This window comes from Capricornis sumatraensis, chromosome 10, assembly GCF_032405125.1.
Source record: "Capricornis sumatraensis isolate serow.1 chromosome 10, serow.2, whole genome shotgun sequence".
Lineage (NCBI taxonomy): Eukaryota > Metazoa > Chordata > Mammalia > Artiodactyla > Bovidae > Capricornis > Capricornis sumatraensis.
Window position 1 is genome coordinate 29,049,930 of NC_091078.1, and position 22,579 is coordinate 29,072,508.

The 22,579-nt window shown below is 41.7% G+C and overlaps 1 protein-coding gene across 1 annotated transcript in view; it reads left to right on the forward strand.

The window, feature by feature from the left end:
* The first annotated feature begins 5,372 nt into the window (after positions 1 to 5,372).
* Positions 5,373 to 22,579, forward strand: part of ANK3 (ankyrin 3) — a 375,510-nt gene continuing 358,303 nt past the window's right edge. Inside the window, exon 1 of the mRNA XM_068982038.1 lies at positions 5,373 to 5,486. Within this exon, the coding sequence (XP_068838139.1) occupies positions 5,373 to 5,486 (114 nt within the window). The remainder of the gene's footprint in view (positions 5,487 to 22,579) is intronic.

Below are 22,579 nucleotides of genomic sequence, written 5' to 3' on the forward strand. Positions count from 1 at the left end.
TGCATTTTGATTTTTAAAAAAATTTTATGAAAGTAATCTCATGGACAGAGGAGCCTGGTGGGCTGCAGTTGCAAAGAGTCAGACATGACTGAGCAACTAAACAAGAACAAAGTAGTCCATTTACAGTGTCGTGTTAATTTCTGCTGTGCGGCTAGTGACTCAGTTACACGCGTACTTTCATATTTGTTCCGTTATGGTTTACCATATATATAACTCACATCATATGTATGGGTTACCATGACTATAGTTCCCTGTGCTATGCAATAGAACCTTGTTTATCCTGTAAACAAGAATAAACCTGTTTATCCTATACATATAATTGTATAAATTCTTCTTAAATAAACCTTTCTTGAATGTCTTTCTTCACTTTCAAACGTGTACCACCTTCTGCCACCTCAGGTCATTGGATTTTGGGGCTCCTTTGTGGAGGTCTTTGTGGTCATCTGGTTCCACTTGTTTCTCCTGTAAGGACCAGGCCTGCAGGGAGGAAGCAACTTGTCCGGTACAATTGTTCATCCGGAACTTTGGGTGCTGGCTTCTTGCTCACTCTTCTATCAGGCACTGCCAGCTCCCTCCTTTGGGTGGGACAGAGTCTGGGGACTGTGCCTATGGGGGTTCATTCATGCACATCCAGGGATCCCCTTCTTTCTGCTGGCCAGCGTGTGTGTGATGGAGAGACCACGAGGGAGCCATCCTCGGCAACCTGCCCCCACCCCCCCAGGGGAGGTGGCAGAAGCAGCTGGCAGCTTGGACCAGCTGGCTGGCTCCAGGCTGAGGTCATGCTGGTGAGTTGGACAGACAGCCTGCTCCAGGGACGGAGGGCAAACCAAGTACTAAGACAGATAGAACCAAGGCCAGCGCTTATTTATCCAAAGGTGCCGCCCACTCTGAGGAGTGTGAAAAGGACCACCAGTCCCTCTGTACGATTTAGTCCTGCCTTTTTTCCCCATGTGTCTCATCTGAAAATGAAGAATAACCTGTGGCTGTGAGTTGAGCATTTCCTAGGGTGCCTTCTGTCATTTATAACCACTGACAGGCTCAGTGCTTGTTCTCTTTCTTGTGCCCCACATTGTTTAGAGCCCGCTCAAGATCTCTTGACATCATCTTTATCTGGGGTGCCAAAATTAATGCAGTGACGATGGATCCATTTTTCTTTCTGAAGGAAAAATATTTTGACTCTCTCTTACGGTGAGGCTGTTCTGCTCCTGAGAAAACTGAAGTGGGTGCAGCATGAAATAATTCTGATCACATCAAAACATGCACTTTCCTTGTTATCAAGAGCCGGGGGCAGGGTTGGGAAGGTGCAGCTTCGTTGGCGGCTGGCAGCGTTGCTCTTTTTCGTTTTTTTCCTTCTCCCCTCCCCCATTCTTTATATACTACCCACCCTCCACTTCTCCACATCACTATGTCCTATTTTTTTTCAAAGTGCGCTTTGAAACTGTTGTAACTTCAAGATCACCAAGAGACAGTATCAGCTCACAGAAATCAAATACACTATTTGTGTGTCAACTCAGCTGAGCAATGTGGAGACACAGTATAAATGACAAGCGAGAGTAGTCAAGTTATTAATTGGCTGAAGAATAATCAAAACTTGTCTTGGAATCCTGGCAAGGTGTTTGCCAAACTGAGGAGAAAACAGCTTGGGTAAAATGTCCAGTGTATTGATTTGGTTTTACTTTCATTGGCATATTTTAGTCACAGCATTTTGATTCCTGGATTAGAATTTATTTGGGGGTATAGCCATTATTCCGGATGCCAAACTGGAAAGTGATTTTTACTGTTTTGTACTAGTTTTACACTCTAATAAAGAGGACAAGAAGGTCTCAATGAAACATGTCACTTCTGATCAGAAATCAGGAATTAATTTAAATAAGATTAAGAGGAAGGTTTAAAAGGAATCACTTATTGATATAATTTCTGTAATCAAAGGTAGACACCAGGGAAAGATCAGGACTGCTTGCTGCCGAGTGCCAGATTTCAAATTTCAAACCGTGCTCATCCAGCCTGCCTTCCGGTGGGAGGTTGAGGAAGTCTAAAACTTAGGGCTGTAGACAGTGTCCCTTCCATTCAGCTAGGTATCTTCACTCTCTGGTTTATTCTCAATGCCTGTCCTGTAGGGCTTATTCAAAGGAAAGATTTCCGCAGCTAATAAAATTTTGGAAGATCAGTCTTTAACTTTGTTTCGAAAAGCTGGTGTAGGAATTCTTGTACCTGGAATTTGTATAAAGCCGGAATAGCTTTTTTGTTCCCTTGAGAGAAATTGTTCCTTAACTTTCTGTAACTTCAGCATTCCTCAGGTGGGCCACTCCATCCCATGCAAGCCCTGTTCCTTACACCCTCATGCCAGTGTCAGGGAGCAGGCCTGGAGAAGCTCCCCGGTGGACCCCGCATTACTGCTTGAGGTGCAGCTTTCTCTAACGCTGTTTCTGCATCTCCTTCTTGCTGCAGAGGCCCGCCCCTCTGCTGGAGACCTACTCTTACACCAGCTGCAAAGTTTTGCTTGGAAGGTTTGAATGAATTGGATCATCACCCAGAAGAGAACAATCTCATGAGACTGAAGTAGAAAAGTTTTATAAAACTTCAGGCAAAGAATTAAGTTTTTGAAAGTTCTTTTCCTGGTTGTTTCAGCTACGATAAGAGCTTGCTTTCTAGAATTACTGTTAGAACTGTGAATTTAGTTTGGGAGGAACAAATGCTAATGTTTGTGGCAATCTTGGGTAAATGCCTTTGCAATAAATAAATAAATAATACATAAATGCACCAGGAGCTTGATATCAGGGTGTGTGCTGGATAGGAAGAAAGGGACCAAGACTTTAGTGATAATACTATCAAATCCTAGGACTCACAGAGCTGCCTTTTTTGGCAGTTTTGCTATTTAAAGTTCTAGTTTAAAAGTGGCAAACAGAAGCCCATATTTTCTGTAAAATAGAGAAATTTAAATGAGCTATGACTTAGAGTTTAGTTTTGGTGAGACGACTAACTGTAAAATCCACTATTAAAAAAAATCATATTATGGCGGCATATAAGTTGTGACTTAGTCTCAACTTCTGAACATTTTGGGAAAGCAAAGAATTATTCCAGAGAGAAATGTGTCCAATAATACCTGGACGTGTTTTCCTAATTTCCATCTTTGCTTTTGCTGATAGAGATCAATGGGACAGTAGCTTTGCCAGCCTTAAATGGCAAAGTTACCCTGGTCAGGTGTGCTTATAAAAACATTTTAAAGTAGCATTAGTATCTATAAAGGAAGAAGAAACGAGAAGATCCTGGAACCAGTGGGAAATCAGCCAGTTTTTTAGCTGGCTATCCTCTTCAGCTTGCTGAAAATAAGGATAGGAAATGTTGTGAATATTCCTCAGAAGTCCAGGATGGTTAATATCAGGAGCAAGCACACAAAAGTATAACTTTTTATATTTTCTGCCCCACCTATTACTATTACAAGAAAAACTTCTTCTGATAGAAAAACATTTATTTGTATTATGAAGCTCCAAATACAGTTTATTGCTTTTGGATCTGAGTTACATTTCATCCCTTGCCTTCCTCCCCGCCCCTGTTTTTTTGTCAGACGATGGTTTTGTAGGCAGCTGGGAACTTTTCTACAACTCTTCCTTCATGTAAATAGTTTCTGTGGGAAAGCAAGCACACAAGTGTCAGTGGGCCCTCAGAAATATCGGGCCACGGTGATGTTCAAATGGCTCACAGTGAGGCCATCTATTTCACTCCACTCGTAGTAGGTCACGGCCGTGGTCCTCCTTTGCTCTCCATTGTCTCTTGCTGCCCAAGGGAAGATGTAAGTCCCCCTGCTAGGGAAGAATGAAGAAAGTTCTTGGTCTCCAAATCAGAAATACAGTGAGTAGTTGTTGGCAGGAGCTTACACTTGGGGCTCTTAATGAAGCAGGTGAACAGCAGCTCCAGGGACCTACAACCAAATCCTTGCACAACCCCTCTGGACTGCATGCTTCGGCCTCCACACATTCTAACAGTCAGTCCTGCGAACTGAATCCTGGCGCGCTGCTGTTCATGGGGTTGCAAAGGGTTGGACACAACTTGGCGACTGAACCACCACCACCACCACCCCATGCAAACTCAAAACACACTGATTTCCAAAGTCAAGGACTTTCAATATTAGAAACACACACACTAAGTCTTTTCACTGAAGCATCATCTTTTTTCCCCCTGCTCATTTACTTGGGGAATTTAAGGTTTCTCACTGGGGCCTAGAATAGTTCAGGTCCAGACTGACATTTCAGCCATGTTTTGGCCACCATGTGCTGTGTATATGAATGACTCCTAACTTATTAAATTTCTTCCAGTGCGTGCATCCTAGCAGAAGATAGCCCAGCAGGCCTTGAGCCCTTCTGCTGCTTCACTTCACCTCATGAATATTCAGAAGCTGCAGTCATTGAGGACTCAGGTGGCAAAAATAGTAAGGTGATTGAAGCGCACATGAACGCCGAGTCCACATTTCTGCGACTCGGAGCCCCTGACTGCAGCGCAGATTTTCTGTGACCCCCGGACCTCAGGAGGGGAGAGTCCTGGGGAACCCCTCTGAATCAGGCATCTGTTCCCTACACCAACATGCTCACGGCCTGCTGTATGATGTGTTGTAATCAGCATGTTGTTTTTAAAAGACAACAGGCCCTTCTGTGAATTCCTCCCCCACAAAATGCATTTAGGCTGATAGTTGAGCATAAAGGCCTCAGTGTGGAGATGAGCAATGCCTGCATTGTTTTCCCCATCATGCAGTCAGGATCTCCACAGCAAAATCGAGTGTCTTTTGTAAAATCTTATTTTATATATTTTGTCACCATCAGCAGTTACACTGGAGTAGGAACCGCTCCATTCTCTTACGGGTTAAATTCTGCTCTGTGAAGACCTAGTGGTGGTGTATAAATTGCAGCCTGCCTCTTTTCCGAAGGCTTCTAAAATAGGTTTTCAGAATTAGTGCTGGATTTTTGCTCCTGCATGTGCGGTGACTCTTGATTTTTTCCCTTCAGAGAAGCATCTTTTGCAGCATTCCCCCTTCCGAGGAATCACTTAGACACTTCCAGCTGGTGGCAGGGGATACAGCCATAATACAGCTTCCTGTGTCCCAGCTGTCTTTTTCACTACGGTAAATGCTTTACGATGGCTGCACTCTCGTGTAAAGGTTCAGGTACAGGGAGGTGTAGGATGAAGTCTGGAAACCATCGTTGGGGTTTTTAAAGCTTCAGCTTCTCCAGCATCTTGGCATTTTGAATGTCTTCCGGCTTGGAGTCCAAGGTTTCTCTCCAGTGATTGGAATGCTGCTGGAAGCCTGATTAAAGGTGCCTGAGGATATCACCTTCTACCAGGAAGCCCTGCGTGCTTGAGAGGGTCCTTTTCAATGCATTATGGCTCATGCGGCCTCCCAATTAAAGAAAAACCGGGATTTAGAAATCAATGCTGAAGAAGAGACAGAGAAAAAAAGGAAACACCGCAAACGGTCCCGGGATCGGAAGAAAAAGGTAGCTATGTATGCCAGTGCATAGATCTTGCCTGGATCCTTTATGTTTTAATCTCCTCTTGGCATCTGGGAGAAGCATTCAGGGCTGTTTTTACATGCGGTGTAGAGTATAAATTGGGTGTGTAAGTTGGGTGTGTAAATTGGGAACAGATGATAGAAACCCTGTGGTAGACCATGGGTGTAGGGTGGGCAAGGCAGGGGAAGATTTTATCCCGTGTGGGGGGATTGCAGTGCTGATGCGGAAGGCTTGCCCTTTACATAGGCATGGGCATACTTCCATGACATGGAAAGGTGTTGCAAGGGAGTTCAAAGTAGTTTCTTTCCAGCCTAGTCAAGGTTAAATGCACTGCGGTGAGTTAGAATTGAGGGAGAGACCGGAGAAGCAGCCTTTGTACTTCTTACAGTTCTGTCTCATGGAAAAGGAGCTTTTGTGCTAGAACTGTGTCACATGTGTGCATTTTCAGGCAGATCTGTGACCTTAAAGACGTAACAGTAAAGTCATTTCCTGCTTTGCTTTTTTGGTTCCCTCTTTCCTTCTGACTCTCAGTTCCATAAGGTACTTCCTAGGTAGGTTGTGCAGTGGAAATAAGCTGCTGGAAATAACTTTTCTTTTGTTAAATACTGCTGAAAGCACAGAGGTTTGTCTTTCTCTACTGGCTGAGAGTGATTATGCTGAATGCAGGAATTCCCATGATAAGGCAGCGACTTCAGCACTGATTGCTTTAGATCCGAGCATGGGCATTGATCATCCCCTACTGATACTCTAATGCAGGGGAGCAAATAGGAGGAATATTCTGGGTCACTGGTGTTTAATTACAGCCTGAGAGTGCTTACCTTTGGGGGGCTGTGCCTTTAAATATGAATCCTAGATACCGATTTGGAGAGTGAGGCCCGAAATCACTTTTCTTCCATGACAGTTCATAAAAATTGACTAAAACTCTGTGATCTGAATATGGAAGTCAGGTCATAAAGCATTTTTATGTCTCTTTGTGAGAATTCCCAAGGGAAAGATCCTCTTAATTTGCTCTTAGCAGTGATGCACGTGCCTTGCAAATGACATGCAGATTTCATCCACCACATGTACCTTCCTTCAGGAGTGATCATGAATATTTTCAGGGCCTTTGCTGTTTTCTTCCAAGTGAAGGTCTAGAGAAACCTTTTATGCCTTTTGTTACCGGCAGACTTTCTGAGACTGAGTTCAGAGAGTTGCGGTGGTTCTGCCACATGACATTAAATATAGGTGTTTCCTGCTTCAGGGTTCTCGCAAAAAAAACTTCTTGAACATATTTTCACAGCAGTACAGACTTAAGTTAGGAAATTTTCAGCAGGTGTATTTCAAAGCCTCACACAGCAGAGTTGTTACCAAATTGCCTTGTTTTACTAGGTTCTGGTCTAATTTTGTGAAAGTTAGGTTTGTCTGTGGGTCGGTCACTATACTTTGACCTCTCTATGCTCATCCCCCTCCTCCACCCCCACGACATGATAAACTGGCTTCTAAGAAACACAGGGACAGGAACATAAATTTGTATAAAGATATAGTTTCATCATTAATGTCGATATTCTGTGTAAGACTTACTGGCCGAACCAGGTTTATGGACAGCCGTGTCCTGGGGGAGCAGCGACAGGTCTGCTGTCCTTGTGCCCAGTCCCCTGTTTGACTCGAAAGCAAAATAAGGAAGGGGTGAGCCAAAGGGAGTTTCTGGGCTCACTGAGCTGAAGCAAATGCTTTGTGGATCAAAATGCTTAGTACAACAGAGTCTGTCCAATGTAAATCTCTTAGCAACCAGAAGGGAACATGGAGAAATATCAATATCACTATTGTCAACGTGCAGGCAGATTTAAATGTTTTGTTCTCAGGGCACTCACAGAGGAGATCCAGCAAGGGGCTCATGGATAACACTCCCATTGCTATTGTGCTTTTTAATTCATAACACAGTATCGTATATATATTCCCCATCAAAGGTACCTGTATCACAGAAGATTTAATATTCGTAGCCAAATGATTGCATGGACCACTTCTATGTGCAAAGTTAAGGTTAAATGACTTTGAAGACATGCTCTATATCTCCTTCCATGACCCAGTGTATGTTACACTTATTTTCTACAAAGTGAATTGTTTCAACTTTGAATTTCTTTTTTCCTACCTTTTCCTAAAATCCTAATTAAGGTTTCTGGGCTATTTTACTCCATGTTGTAGGCCCCTGTCAATTGAAAAGCTGCTTTGAAATAATTTGGAGGGGGTACATTCCTGGCGGTCCAGTGCTTAAGACTACACACTTTTCACTGACACTTTCACTGCAGGGGAGTGTAGGTTCTATCTCTGGTCAGGGAACTAGGATCCCACATGCTGTGCAGTGAGACCAAAAAAAAGTTAACACTGCATTTGCATTTTATGAAAAAATGTGTATACACACACACACACACATATATAGTAGGTTATTATGGGACTCCTTCTCATTCATATGCAGAAATATCCTCTAGGATATTTTAATTACAAAAAGGAATAGTGAGCACTCTCATAAAATCTCAAAATACAAAAGGAAATCTTAAGAGTATCTAGTTTATAAAACAAGGGATTTGATTCATGGTTCCCCTTCAATTCAGGTTTGAGCAAGCCCAAGATGAACCTTTCTTGATTATATGACACAGAATCATATTGTATGGGATATTACTAAGTATTATACTCAAATCATAATATGCATGTAAAATTAATATAGGATTCACAGTTCAGTTTTTTAAACCCAATGAGCTGCACATTTGGTCTCTTTTGAATATTGATAACCGTGAATAACTGATTACCACAGAACCACCTGGGAAGCCCCTATGAATAAGTAGGAAACTTCTAGGAATTTATGATTAGTTGAATTTTAGTAATGATGTATTTTATTCTTGGCACAAGAACTTTCATGTCAAGTAAAAGAAAATCTTCCTGTTTGTTAAAAAAAGAAATTCACCTTGATGAATGAACACTTACTTAATCCTTTTATCATCTGACTTTAAGGAAAAAAAGTTTCAGTGAGTATCTAATGTAAAAGTTTCTTACCCTCATTTCCCATTGCTCTTCCCTGATCTGTTTTTTGGCTTCACTCTCCTTTCTCTCCTGATGGGCTTAGGTTGGTAGCAAGTAGGAGGCCTGCCAAAGGTAGACAGTGACTGTGGGTGGGTTAGTATTGGATCCGTGCCCTTACTAAGCACCTTGCAGGGAGGAACTCTGTATCTCCTGCATTCGGCAGGCTCCTTGGCCCACAGTTGTTGGTCTGGAGAGCGTCCCAGCCACCTTGAACCCACAAGAGTTAGAAATCCCAAATGCTCTTCAGCCCCATACTGTCCTTGTTGCCACTGGCTTCTGGTGCTGTGTTACCCACATGATTTGCCCTTTCTCCACATTATATTATTAAATTATAAAATACATTTCAGTAGTGAGGAATATTAGTATCAAACCTTAATTTATTCAATATTTTTATGTAATTTGTATGTATTTACTACATCCTGTCAAAAAAAAAAGAAAAGAAACAAGCTTTGAGGTGACCCATGGAAATTTATACTTTAAAAAAGGACAGTATGGAATTTCTCTTTCTCTCTCTCTCTATGAATGACAAAGGAATAATCAGTCAATTAATTCTGTGATTATTGATGTCAGACTCATACAGCTATTCCAGTGGCAGAGCAGGAATGAATGAATATTCATTGCTTTATTTTTGCATTCATGCACTCGTTCAGCAAATATTTGAATAACTTCTGGCATTAGGCATTATATTCTGTGTTGGAGATAAAGCTAAATGAGGCACAGTGGCAACAGTACATTGTGTTGTACTGTGCTTCCCGGCACAAGGAGGAAGAAGATAAGAGCACCATTAAACACCCTACAAAGAAGGAACCCCAGCAAGACCCGCCCCCCACCAGTTCAACTCGAATGGGCTCACAGAAGGTTCTTGGCGTAGCTAAGCCTTGGAGGAGTCAGCGAGATAGACAAACAGAAGGACAGGAATCCCAGGCCAACAGGGGTTCAAGTATGAGAGACATTCAGCTGTGTGAGAAACAAATAGTATTTTGGAGAAAAGGGGACATGAGGATATGGCAGAAAAAAATGGCTGTAAAAATAGTCAGGGGCCAGGTTACGAAGGTCTTTGTGTGCTGTTTCACGGAGCTGGACACTAACCCCTGCTCAAAGGAGAGAGGGACCTGAATGGTTTTAGGGGTGATGGTAAAGAGAGGAGGCTGAAGAGCTTTCTGGGTTGAGAACCATCCTTCAAGCATCAGTGCTGTGGGCATCAGCCGGAAGAGCCATCAGGAAGCACCAGTGGTGATGAGGCAGGCGTGAGAGATGCTGAGGGTCTGAGCCGCGGCAGAGATGATGCTGATGGAGAAGGGGGTGTTGCATACAAGAGATATTTAGAGGAAGACTCAACAGAACTTGGCAGTGGACTGTATGTAGGATGTGAGAGGGAGAGATTGGATTCTAGGGTAACTGCCAAGTTTCTGGCTTGAAGCGGAAGATGAAGAATTAAATTTCCTGGATCCATTTCTTTTCTCCCCGGACATTTCTTGACCTCTTATAAAGTGCACCAGATAGGGTTTTAAATTACCTTTTTCAGGTGGAGGCTCATTTATTCTCCACAACAAACCTCTGAGAAAGTATTTCTATTATTTCCATCTTCCAGATGAGAAAACTGAGGCATGAGCCTTCGGGCTGTTGCCTCAGAGTTCCCACACTAATTAGTGACAGACCCAAGATTCCAATTTGAGTAGCCTAACTCTCTAGCTTGTTTTCTTAACTACTACACGATGCAATGTATGTAGTTAATACTTCACAGCTACACATCAAAGTGGGCTTGATTCAGAGAATCTTCTACATGATAAGCTATTTTCTAAACCTCTGGAACCTTGAATAATAAGCTTTATATCTCGGAGTACCCCACTACCGTAGTCTGTTTCTCTTACCCTCTGCAATAGATTTTAATGTTTTACCTTAAGAATGTCTTTCTTTTTAATTTTGAAAAATGAAGTGAAAAATTACAAATACCATAACATCAAATCCTCAAAGACATGCGTCTGTAATAACAGCACAGCAGTGTCTTAGGTGCCTGTGGTATACCAGACAATCTGCAGAGTGATTTCTATGGATTATTTCTTTTTTTTTTTTTCTCTCACAGCTTTGCTACGAGGCAGGTATTATTTTCATCCCAGTTTTTCATAGCTAAAACCGAGGCTTAATGAGACTAAATAACTTGCCTGAGGTCATAAACCTAGTAACTGGAGGGCCTACACTTAAACTTGGGTCATAGGACTTTGGAATCTGTCAGCCTGCGTTTATTGTAATAGAACTCTAGCGTTGTCTTTTAGGTTAAGGCAATTTAAGGATTTGAGAAGAGCTTTCAGGGGACCTGATCTCTTGCCATAGAAGTGTGATGCTTCCAGACATTTTACAGACTCTCCCGTATCTGGTTATCTGGGTACCTGTGACACCCGTGATGTAAGAGGCCTGGCAGGAGGCTTTAACTTCAGCGCCTGCACTTTGGGGACGAGGACTGTGTGGACTCTTAAAAGACAAAGGGAACCTGGTCTGGTTTCTGCTCTGCCGAGTCCATAGTCCCCAGACCTCTAGGGAGCCTGGTTTCGCTCTCAACATACTTGATATCCTGCTCTGAAATTAATTATGTATTTATATGTGTGTCTCACCCAAGAAACTATGAGCTCCTGGAGGGCAGAGGTGGTATCATACTCACCTACTACCAAACTGGGGCTTTTGGAGTAGGAAGATGGAGAAGAGGGTTGGTGAAAGTGAGAGAGGGAGAAAGGTGGCGGCTGGATGGACGGATGGGTGGATGAGAGGCCGTATCATGCTTAGAAACAGACTGTAGAGTAAGACTGAGTTCAGGGGCTGGCACTGGCGCTTAGCTGCTGTGTCCTTGGGGATTTATTTAATCTTTAGATGCTTTGGTCTCTTCAACTGCAAAATGAATACAGTAATAGTTGCCACAGAGGTGTAATAATATGTCAATGACTTCGTATTGGAACAGTGCTTGGCATAACGTTAAGAGCCATAGAGTGGTAGTTGGTGGTGGTCCTATTGAACAGAAGAATGGATTATTTACACCCTGAGCCTTCAAGAGGGATTGTGCCACTAAGTCAGCTCACTACAGCGGGGCAGGGAGTCTCCCTAGGAGCATGTCTGGCCGCTGCCTTGGGTCCACTCTTCTGCATTTGGAAAAGGATGGATGGAAGAAGGCTGAGATGGCTCATAGGAAAGGCTGTAAACCTTTGTCCTTGGGTGTGCCAGAGGTTTAGAAATAGGAAGGCAATTCAATAAGACTTATCAGCTGATTGGTTCTCTGTAATCTGTTATGATTATGGTACACTTTTTTCTCGATAAAGTCATCTGTTTATTTAAGAAAACACTTAGTAGCTCTTAATCAATTACCTTTTTAACCAATCCAAGATCATGTCAGGGATAAATTATGCATTTATTAATGTCTGAATAGTAGTTTTAAAGTTTTCATTAGTTTTTTTAATTGATTTATTTTTTAATTAAAGGATAATTGCTTAACGCATTTTATTGTTTGCTGTCAAACATCAACATGAATCAGCCACAGGTATACACATGTCCGTTCCCTCTTGAACCTCCCTCCCATCTCCCGCCCCATCCCACCCCTCTAGGTTGGTACAGAGCCCCAGTTTCAGTTTCCTCAGACATACAGCAAATTCCCGTTGGCTATCTGTTTTACATATGGTGATGTAAGTTTCCCTGTCACTCTCTCCATACACCTCACCCTCTCCTGCCCTCTCCCCATGTCCATAAGTCTATTCTCTCTGTTTCTCCATTGCTGCTCTGCAAATAAATTTATCAGTTCCATCTTTCTAAATTCCGTACCTATGTGTTTAGTATGACATGTTTATCCTTCTCATTCTGACTTACTTCACTCTGTATAGGCTCTAGGTTCATTCACCTCATTAGAACTAACTCAAATGCATTCCTTTTTACGACTGAGTAATATTCCACTGTATGTATATGTATGTATGTATATATATGTGTGTATATATATATATACCACAACTTCTTTATCCATTCATCTGTCGATGGACGTCTAGGTTGCTTCCATGTTCTAGCTCTTGTAAATAGTGCTGCAGTGAACATTGGGATACATGTGTCCTTTTCAGTTTTGGTTTCCTTAGGGTATACGCCTAGGAGTGGGCTTGCTGGGTCATATGGTGATTTTGTTTCTGGTGTTTAAAGGAATCTCCATACCATCTTCCATAGCAGCTCTATCAATTTACATCCCCACCAGCAGTGCGAGAGGGTTCCCTTTTCTCTAAAGCTTTTGTCAGTCTGTCACCGGCATAATGCAGCAGTTAAACTGTTTCTTCATTACTCCTGAGGCTCTTGATCTTTTCTGTCTTTTAATTTTCCTTTGGCACGATAATCAATTATTTTGTGTGTGTGTTTTATTGAATCTCAATCTGGAAAAGTGCAAACTTTTCATAGGTATGCTTGAAGAGAAAGGATTTGGCAGTGTTTTAAGTTCTTTATAGTTATAAGAATAGTTTACATTAATGGTATCACATCTCACCTGCTTCTCTGCTCATTTAATACAAATGCATTGTGCACCTCCATTGTGCCTATATGGGAGATTAATAAGATAAGGGTGGAATTGTAGATTCATCTACTTGCTGTCTTTGTGTTTCTCCTTGTGACTTTACACGGGTAGGGGTGAAGGACTGAATTATAAAATGAGTATTTCTTATTGGGCCTCCAATATTCTGAGTCACTTTTACATTCCTCATCTTATTTGATTTTATGTCAACACTATGCCATAATGTTATCTCCATATACAGAGGTATTAGCCTAAGCTTAAGTTTTGTTATGTAACTTGCCTCAGTTACAGAAATAGCTGGGCTTATGACCAAGGTCTCTTTGGCTGTAAGTCCCTTTCTTGGGCCATCTGAACCTTTCCAGGAGAGATTTTTTTAAGGGAGGTTCTTACTAATAGGCATCTATAGTGAATTCTTATGTCAAGAGAAAAATTGTCACCTTTGAAATGTGAAGAGTTAAATTATTTAGTAATCAAGATTTTGATAAATTCATCATTTACATTTAACTGCAAAATCTAAATATTGTATAAACAGTTACTTAAGTTACTGTAATTCCACATTTAAAAAAATTTTAAAGAATAATTCAGTCACTGAAAAAACTAAATCATTCGTTTACATCTATTGACTGATGTATAGGTTACTTATTGAAAGAGAATGTCTAAATACAATGTTACACTGTCAGTTACATAATCCAAACTTTCTTATAGAGATTTTCCTATAGAAAGGTAACATTTGGAAACTAGCAAGCTGTTATTATTTTACCCAAATTGGTGTTTCTAGTTTGTACAAGTTAAAAGTGGAAGAGTTGAAAGCAAAGCAGTGGAAATCAAGCTTGAATCTTTTACATATAAATTAGATTTTCCTGGCATTTATCCCATTCACCCAAGATTATGCTTTCCTGAACTGGTAGTGGTGTCATGAACTAGAACAGTCCATCACTATCAAATATAGGAGCTGCCTATAAAATGTGTAGATTTCAATTTAGATTTAGTTGGTTCCAGTGAATTATTTCTCAGTCATAGGTGGCCTTCCACTTATTAGGATCATGTCATCAGTTCTGTTTTCATTTAGATGAAACCCATTAGAATGGGTCGGATGAGACTAATGTTCACATCTGCCAGTTTTGTGGCTTTTCTTTCGGCAGCACAAAAGCCAACCAGCATCATTGCTGTATGAGAAGGATGTGTGCACTGCGTGGAAAAGTAATAGGAGGGAGAACCTGGCCAGAGAGGGTTGGATGGAAGGCAGCCCAAATTTTCTAGTGACTGGAAGTCAGTGGCACAGACACATTTATAATTTACATGTAGAGCCCCTAAGACCCTTGTGATGTTAATATGAGCAGCATTATTTTATCATAATGAAATAAAATTTTGTAAGAAGTCTATACAGTGGAAGAGGTAAACAGATGGTCAGTTTTGTTTAGTAGAGGATTAAAAGCATGAATAAAGTAGGCAAGCAGTAAGGAGAAAGGTGTGGGAAAGGGCTGAGTATTTATTACAGTTCATGGTTCTGGAAAGAATAGGCTTTGGGGCTAGGTGTGAGTTCATATGGCAGCCATAGCTGTGTGGCCTTAAACTAAATTTCTTTGGGCCTCGGTCTCCACATTGGTCAAACAGGGCTATTAATCCTTTTCTTCACGCAAGCATGCTCAGTTTCGTCTGACTCTTTCCAACCCCATGACTGTAACCCACCAGCTTCCTCTGTCCATGGGATTTCCCAGGCAAGAATACTGGAGAGGGTCGCCATTTCCTTCTCCAGGGGATCTTCCCGACCCAGGGATCTAACCCACGTCTCCTACACTGGCAGGCAGATTCTTTACAACTGAGCCACATGGGAAGCCCTTTACTTGAATACATATTGTTAAGAGTAGAAATACTGTAAATGCATTTTGCCAGGTTCCTGGCATAAAGGCAGCCCTTACGAGGGCTTCCAGCTTCCCTTACAGTGTGGGCTCCCAAATGTAATGAAGTGACTGTAGCCAAGAAGGGGGCAGAGGAACTGAAAAAAAAAAAAAAAAAAAGGGAATGTTCTGAAGAAGGTTTACACCCAGGAAATATTCAAATTCTTTGATGAATGAAATTTTACTCATAGGTTTGTGTCCTCAAACAACCATTTGAGTCCTTCAGTTCAACCCTTTGCAGACTTTTCTGTACTCTCAGGGAATTTACATCTGCCATTCTGAGAAATTCTCTCAAAGATTTTTATGTTAAATATATTTCTCAATCATTAACACTGTTACTAATTAGCTTTTCTCAGTAGTTGAATGATAGCCTAGAAGACATTAAAGAAAGCATAAGAACCATATGTACAGATAGAGGTATCAGATCATTCTTTTAACAAATGAACTTGATTTTACAGATTAGGATATGAATATTGAAATATTTATAGAGGAAAAGTACTTATTTGAGCTAGTGAAACAATCTTCAGTGGAGGGTTTATACACTATAGTTACTGAGAAGAAACAAAATGTTACCTGTGCAGTATGTCTATGAGAGACATATTCTATCTATATTCATCATCCCCTCTAGGGAGCGTGGCCTTTAAAGACCTGTTTCTACAGTTGTGGGATGGTTGGGGACTGAAGGGAGAGAGAATCATCCGGCCAGTGTAGAGCTGTCACCTTTTGTACCTGGTTTCAGAACCCATAGTGGCCTGTGGACTGCCTTCCTTTACCAGCACGTTCCCTTCTCCCCGTTTTCTTCAACTGCCCCTGGGGAGGGCCCCTACCATTTTCAGTTAGATTTTCAATCAGGTACTCCACCCTGGACCTAACTGGCTCAGTTCAGTATCTGACATTTAGGATTGTCAGTGTGTTTAGACAGCTTCATTCACCCTAAACCAAATAGAAAAAAAAAAACAAAACACCAACCTAAAACCTGGCATTTTTGTCACAGGCTTTATGTGATGTTTGTTTGTTTAGCTGTGGCGGGTCTTTGTCGCAGGCTGTGGGGTCTCCAGTTGTGGCATGTGGGATCTAGTTCCCCGACTGGGGATTGAACCAGCACTGGGAGCTTGGAGTCTTAGCTACTGAATCACCAGGGAAATCCCATGTGATTTTCCACTTTTCAAAGAGGACAGTATAGTGAGATACCCAATAGCAAAGTATATGGGACATCATTTACCCTTTCTTTCATTTACTGAGCTATGTAATTCATTGGGGAATTACAGTGGGCTGGGCACTCTCTTCAGTGCTGTGAGTATTGTGTTGAATCCTTATACATGGATGGTATTATCCTCATTCTCTGTGTTAAGGGAATTAACACTCTGAAAGTTTCTGCAAGCCCAGGGTCACACAATTAGCAAGTGTACAGCTAGAGTTCAAACCCAGATCAGCTTGATAGCCAGGCCTGTGCTGATTCCCTGATTCCTCATGCCTCATTCCCACCCATTGAGAACACAATTTTTCCAGAATATTGGGCTCCATGAAATCATTCTTTCCTGGACCATGGAAGGCCCTGCTGGGATTTCTGCCCCTAAAAAATTACTAATAAGATGCTTCTCATAATCGATCCACCCCCAGTAAAAGAAAAGTACACAGTGTGGCATGGAGGGTAGGAAGGTGATAATACTGGATGTCATAAATCAATTTACTTCAAGCCACTTTCACTTTACACATTAACTTGAAATACATCCTACCTTAACAAGATCATAATCATATTAATGGTAAAATAAAGAAATGTGAATATAACTAATTTCCAAATGTTGGAAGTTTCCAAATTTTCCAAGATAAGTGGTGAAATAATTTTGTGCTGGCTAATTTCTTGGGTTTTGAAATCAGTGCATTCCTGTGTGTTTGCACATGCCCCCCATCTCATACTCACAATTTTTTATGAGAAAACTGTGGAAGAAGGTGATTTTATAATAAACAGCTCACTCAGGGCCTCAAAACAGACAAATTTTCAGAACCTAGGTTAAAAATTAAAATATGATTTGTAGTATGGTAAGAAATTAACACCACCATCAAAAGTGTACTTCAGCTGATGACATAGACAAAATATTAGAATCCGAGTCACCATCAGCTTTGCCTGATTCTTTTGTCTTCATCAGGATAGAAGAGATCTTAGGCTTCATGAAGAGATACTCCTTTTTCTCCCTTGGTAATAAGAGCAAGGAGTAAAAATCTTTAATCTGGGAAAGGGAGTTGTTAAAAGTTGGAGTCTCCAAAAATTTTATTATTTAGAATAGATGATTTTGGGTTCTACTAGGCAGCCTCGGTGTGAATCAACAGGAAATTCACCAGCAGAAGTTAGAGTCCATTTACAGCACAATAATTGGTAGATGCCAAAGGCTTTTATACCTCTGCTAATATTTACATGAACCCTCTAAATTAGGTGGCTTTATTCTCATTTTGCAGATCAGGACCATGTGGCTCAGACATTAAATTTATCAGTTGTTGCTATTCAGCAGCTAAAATTCTATCCTACTCTTTTGCCACCCCATGGACTGTAGCCCTCCAAGCTCCTCTGTCCATGGAATTTTCCAGGCAAGAATACTGGAGTGGGTTGCCGTTTTCCTTCTCCAGGGGATCTTCCTGACCCAGGGATTGAACCTGTGTCTCCTGCATTGGCAGGTGGATTCTTTACCGTCTGAGCCACCAGGCAAGCCCGAGTTTATTAGTAACAGAGCAAAAAAGGAGAGACAGAAGTTTAGCCCATGGTTGTCAGACTCCAAAGCTTTTTCCCACCCATACTTCACTGTTCTGCTTACAGATTATTCATGGATCATGTAATTTTCTTGCATTTGGGGAAATCTTTTACTTCCATTTTTCATTATTTTATTTTCTAATCAGTTTCTAAATCATGTTTATGCCTCCCCAACACCAATGTTATCATTCATTACTTTTATGTGATAAATGCCAGATAAGAAGTGCTTTTTAAATAACGATGCATGGCTTAAGCCTGTGTTTTTACCTTGAAATATTACATGGGGACTGTAAGTACTATTGCAAAGCACAGCAATTTTGAATCAGGTACAAAAAGATCATAATTGACATTGGCACCATGGATTTACAGTAGTCCAGGGAAACAACCACATTTGTCCGAGCCCTAACCTTGAGTACTGCATTTGATTTTCTGTTAGTAAATCCTCAAAATGTCCAGTCTCATAATTCCCAGGTACATTGCTGCTACCTGACCGCTTCAGGGTAAAGGAGAGAGGACATGCTAGAAGGTTTTTGAGGTCACTGTACCCTATACTGCCCACTGCTCCCACCCTCTCTTGTAGAGACCTGCTGTCCCCTAATTCAGTAACATCATGAATATATTTACTTAGCTCTGTCAACACTCAAAATACACTTGCCTGCCCTTAAGTACCAGGAAGATAACCATATTGATGTTTAAAAATGCTGAAAGCAATGAATTTCTTTCCTTTGAAGAACAGCCATTACTAACGATCCCTTCTCTACTATTCCTCTTCGGCAGGCATTGTTCTTTACCATCTAAAAATAAACGGATTTATTATACATGTTTATTCCATCCACATTTGTTCCAAATGGAATTAATGTATTAATACTGGTAATTCAAGCAGGTGCAGTCTACACATTCACTTGTCTTCATTAGTGTAGGATTAGTGATCCTGATCATCCTCCTCATTTCCAGCCTGTGATTCGTTTCAAAAGGTTTGGGTTGCACCCCGTCTTAGCAGAAACTGGATCTTTGAAGGTGACCATGAATACATTGAAAGTCTGTGTTTTCCCTGGTGAGTGTGTTTTCCTTGCCTAACGTGAGCCTCGGTAGTGCTTTCTCAGACATTCGGCGTGGTCAAGACACCCGGGCTTTCTCTTGCTCCAACTGTGTGTGAGTCACAGATTCCCTCTTTTTTCCCCTGAGCACTCCATGGGAGAGCCTGACTAGTCTTCATTTGATTTTACATAACATGTTTTTGTGGATTTTCTATGGACTAAGATTAAAATAATCATGTAGCCCTCCATTTGGCATCTGATATCACGGTTTTTTGTTTTCTGGTGGATTAGTCAGGATTTTGTTGGCAGTGTCGGGGAGGAGGGTGTCCTTAGGTGCATTTGGCATTCTCGGCTTTGACCTGCTTTCCTAGAGCTCCATTTCAGTTTTAGCAGAATCTAAATTATTAATACGGTCTCTGCTGTGTCTGCCCATAATGCTAAATCCTGCTTCTCTTTTTTTTTATAAAGTGCTGTTGGGAATCTCTGAAATCATAGATAAAATGATTTTTGAACTTCTGTGGAAAGCTCAGATGGGTCTAGTCATGAGCTCTGGAGTCACATGGGCTTGGATTTGAGTCTTAAACATCTGTGCTCTCTTCCATAATAACACCTATTGCAGAGAGGGGTTATGAAGACAAGACTAAATTGATCATGAATTATCTGGCTCAGAGAAGTGATCCAATGAATGTTAATTCCTCCTACTTCCCTACTTCTTTCCTCTTTCCCTGATCCTCTTGGAGGAAATGAGAATCTTGTTCTATGCTGAGTGTCCTTAAGTGAGAGTTGTTAGTTAAAATGGGGGAATGCAAGCTTGATGAGCTTAATGATAAAGCAGAGGGTAAAAAATGAAGAGCATATGTGAATGTAGAGAAAAATAGGTATTTATATAAAACATAATTGTAACTTTAACATTTACACCTCTTACATATATTCTCTCTACATGTATATGTTCCATGTTGAAGTCGCTCAGTCATGAATGACTCTTTGCAAATCCATGGGCTGTATAATCCATGGAATTCTCCAGGCCAGGATACTGGGTTGGGTAGCCATTCTCTTTTCCAGGGGATCTTCCCAACCCAGGGATCAAACCCAGGTCTCCTGCATCGCAGGCAGATTCTTCACCAGCCACCAGGGAAGCCCATTTGTTTCATACGTGTGTGTGCGTGCGTGCGCGCACGTATTCCATAGGTAGATAGACTCCACAGAGATTATTTAAACCCGGAGCCATATTTCATTCATTTCCATTAGGAAGAAATGTGGCTTGTGGTGCGAGCATTGACGCTGGTCTGGAAGGTGATGTAGGGAGCAGGACCCTGGGATCTTCTGGAGGTGCAGGGCTTTTCCAAGGGCACTGCACCCCCAATGTGGGCATGTCTGTCCTGCATGCTGGGCTCTCCAGCCCTTTTCCCTGGGTTGGCCTTCATCGGTTTACTTTTGCCTTCCCAGTAAAGGTCTCACCCTGGCTCCCGGAGTGAAATCCACTTGGAGGAAACCTATCAGTGCAAGTTCAGTTTTAGAGACTCTCCTCTAGGTGCCTAAAAGACCATCTCTGATACTCGTTTCCCAGGGTCAATGAATGAAACGTAGGCAAGCCACAGACAGACAGGGTGTCTTGCTGAATATTACCATATTCAATATAGTCTCCAATCGCAGAAGACTTTTTAGAAGGCCTTTGGTAATATTTAATAACTGTTGTGTCACTTTTCGCTCCTGCTGGGTGACTTGTCATTTCCTAGGACGTCCTGTGAGTCCTCTTACTTAGTTGTTCTCACCATGTAAATCACTGCTGTCCATCACACACGCAGCATTCCACACAGGGTGGCCAACATCACCCTGAGAGCATTACTGTGATTTACTGTGCCCTTTTGAAATGTCTTCCCAATATATTTCTACGCGTTTCTACTTTCCTGTCTCCCTCTCCCTTCTCTTTCTTTCGTTCTCTTCCCTCTTTCCCTTCCTCCTACCAGAATTAATGAAAATGAGATAATACTGGTATCTCCGATTTTGTGAGCTCATTTTTTCCTTACTGAAAATTACAATATGAACATGTGTTTGTATCATACATATGGTTCAGTAAGGCTTTCAGTGGATCTTTGTAACATTTTACTTAATGGATGTGCCAAATTGTATTCAACTAATCCCTTATTTTACATGTTGAGTTCATTTCAATTTTTGTTATTATGAAAAATGACACAAAGGACAGTAGAGCTTCATCTTTTTCTGAAACCACAGTGTTCTTGTTTTCGGCTCTGATTATTTCTGCTGGTTCCTCCATTCAAGGTCCTCCGTTCTCAAGCCAGAGCCAGCATCTGCAATGTCATTTTCCACAAATCCTCTAGTTGAGCCTAGTTCTGGTCAGAACGACTCTACCTTTCCCCTTTCCCAGAGAATACCCCTCCTTTCCCATCGCAGGCCTTAGTGTTGCTCAGCCTATATCTCCTTCCGCCTTTCCCCTTCCAACTTTTAGGGCTCAGCTTCAAGCCTCCCTTCTTCCTGGGACACAGGTTTACCAGCTGGAAGTCATTTCTTTGCTCTTAATGATTACAGTTCTTGGGAAACCTAAGATACTCTCCATGAAATTAGTCTTTTGTATATGAATACCTCTAGGTGAAAAAAGTTACAAGTTTTTTGCTTTGTTAGTGCTTTTTAAAGTTTCTTTTTCCCTTGGGATATCTTCAGAGTGCCTCATATATGGCTCTCCAGACAAGGGATGAAGTCCCAAGTCTTCATTTTTTTTTTAATTTTTCTGGCTGCACCTTGGAGCACGCAGGATCTTAGTTCCCGACCAGGGATTGAACCCACACCACCTGCATTGGAAGTCTGGAGTCTTAACCGCCGGAGCTCCAGGCAAGTGCCAGAATGTTACAAGTCTTGATTTTGAGTCTTGGCAGGGCCCCTAAGTTTGTGACTTCAGCTGCTTTTTCCTTGCGTTTTATATTGAGGACCCTGGCACCGTGGTCTGGAGAGACCTACCCAGCTGCAGAAGTTCTCTCATGCTCTTACTGCCTGCAAATTCTTGGCTCCAGATGATTACTGACTGATAGTGCATCCTTCCCAGGCCGCCTTGGCTCTGTCCTATGGCGTGAGTAAATGGCAGTGACTACGCAGCTCTTCATCCAGGGCTCTGTGCGCTTCCTCCGGCTTCAGTTGAGAGTGTTTAGGCCCATGGCATTCAGCTAGCGTGAGAAGAGGCTGTGTCACCTTCACCTGGAGCCAGTGTGACCAGCCGCACTATCCTCTATCACGCTGTCCACTATCCAGCACGTAGGACTTTCGGTGCTAAAATGTGGACGGCCCTGCTCCTCTACCCAAGGGCATGTTAGAATTGATAGAACATGGCCAGAAGCAGAGCCAGGGACAAATGACTGAGTAAGGGGGAGATCCCCTGAACCCGCTGTCTCTGAAGTCTTCTCATTCTGTGTCCTTTGAGGATCTTGCCTTCCATCTGTGATGTCTTCCTAACATCACTCTTTCTCTTCCAGGAGTCCAGTTCCCCTCTTTAAATTTCCGGTGTCATCAGTGGTCATTATTTCTTCCTAAGTTTTCTGCCTGATGGTTTAAGCACAGTGGACCCTTCTACATGCTATGCCATAGCAAGTAGAAGAAAATAAATAAACTTTATCTTGGGGCAACAACTTCTGCTTTCTTTATATAGAGTTTTATCTAGGTCCACATTGCTTGTGCTTGGCATTTTTCTCTCTGTTCTTTAACTCTCTGGATCGTTTGTTTGACTCACCTTTTTTAAAAAAATTAATTTATTGTTGGAACGATAATTGCTTTACAGCATCTTACTGTTTTCTGTCAAACCTCAACATGAATCAGCC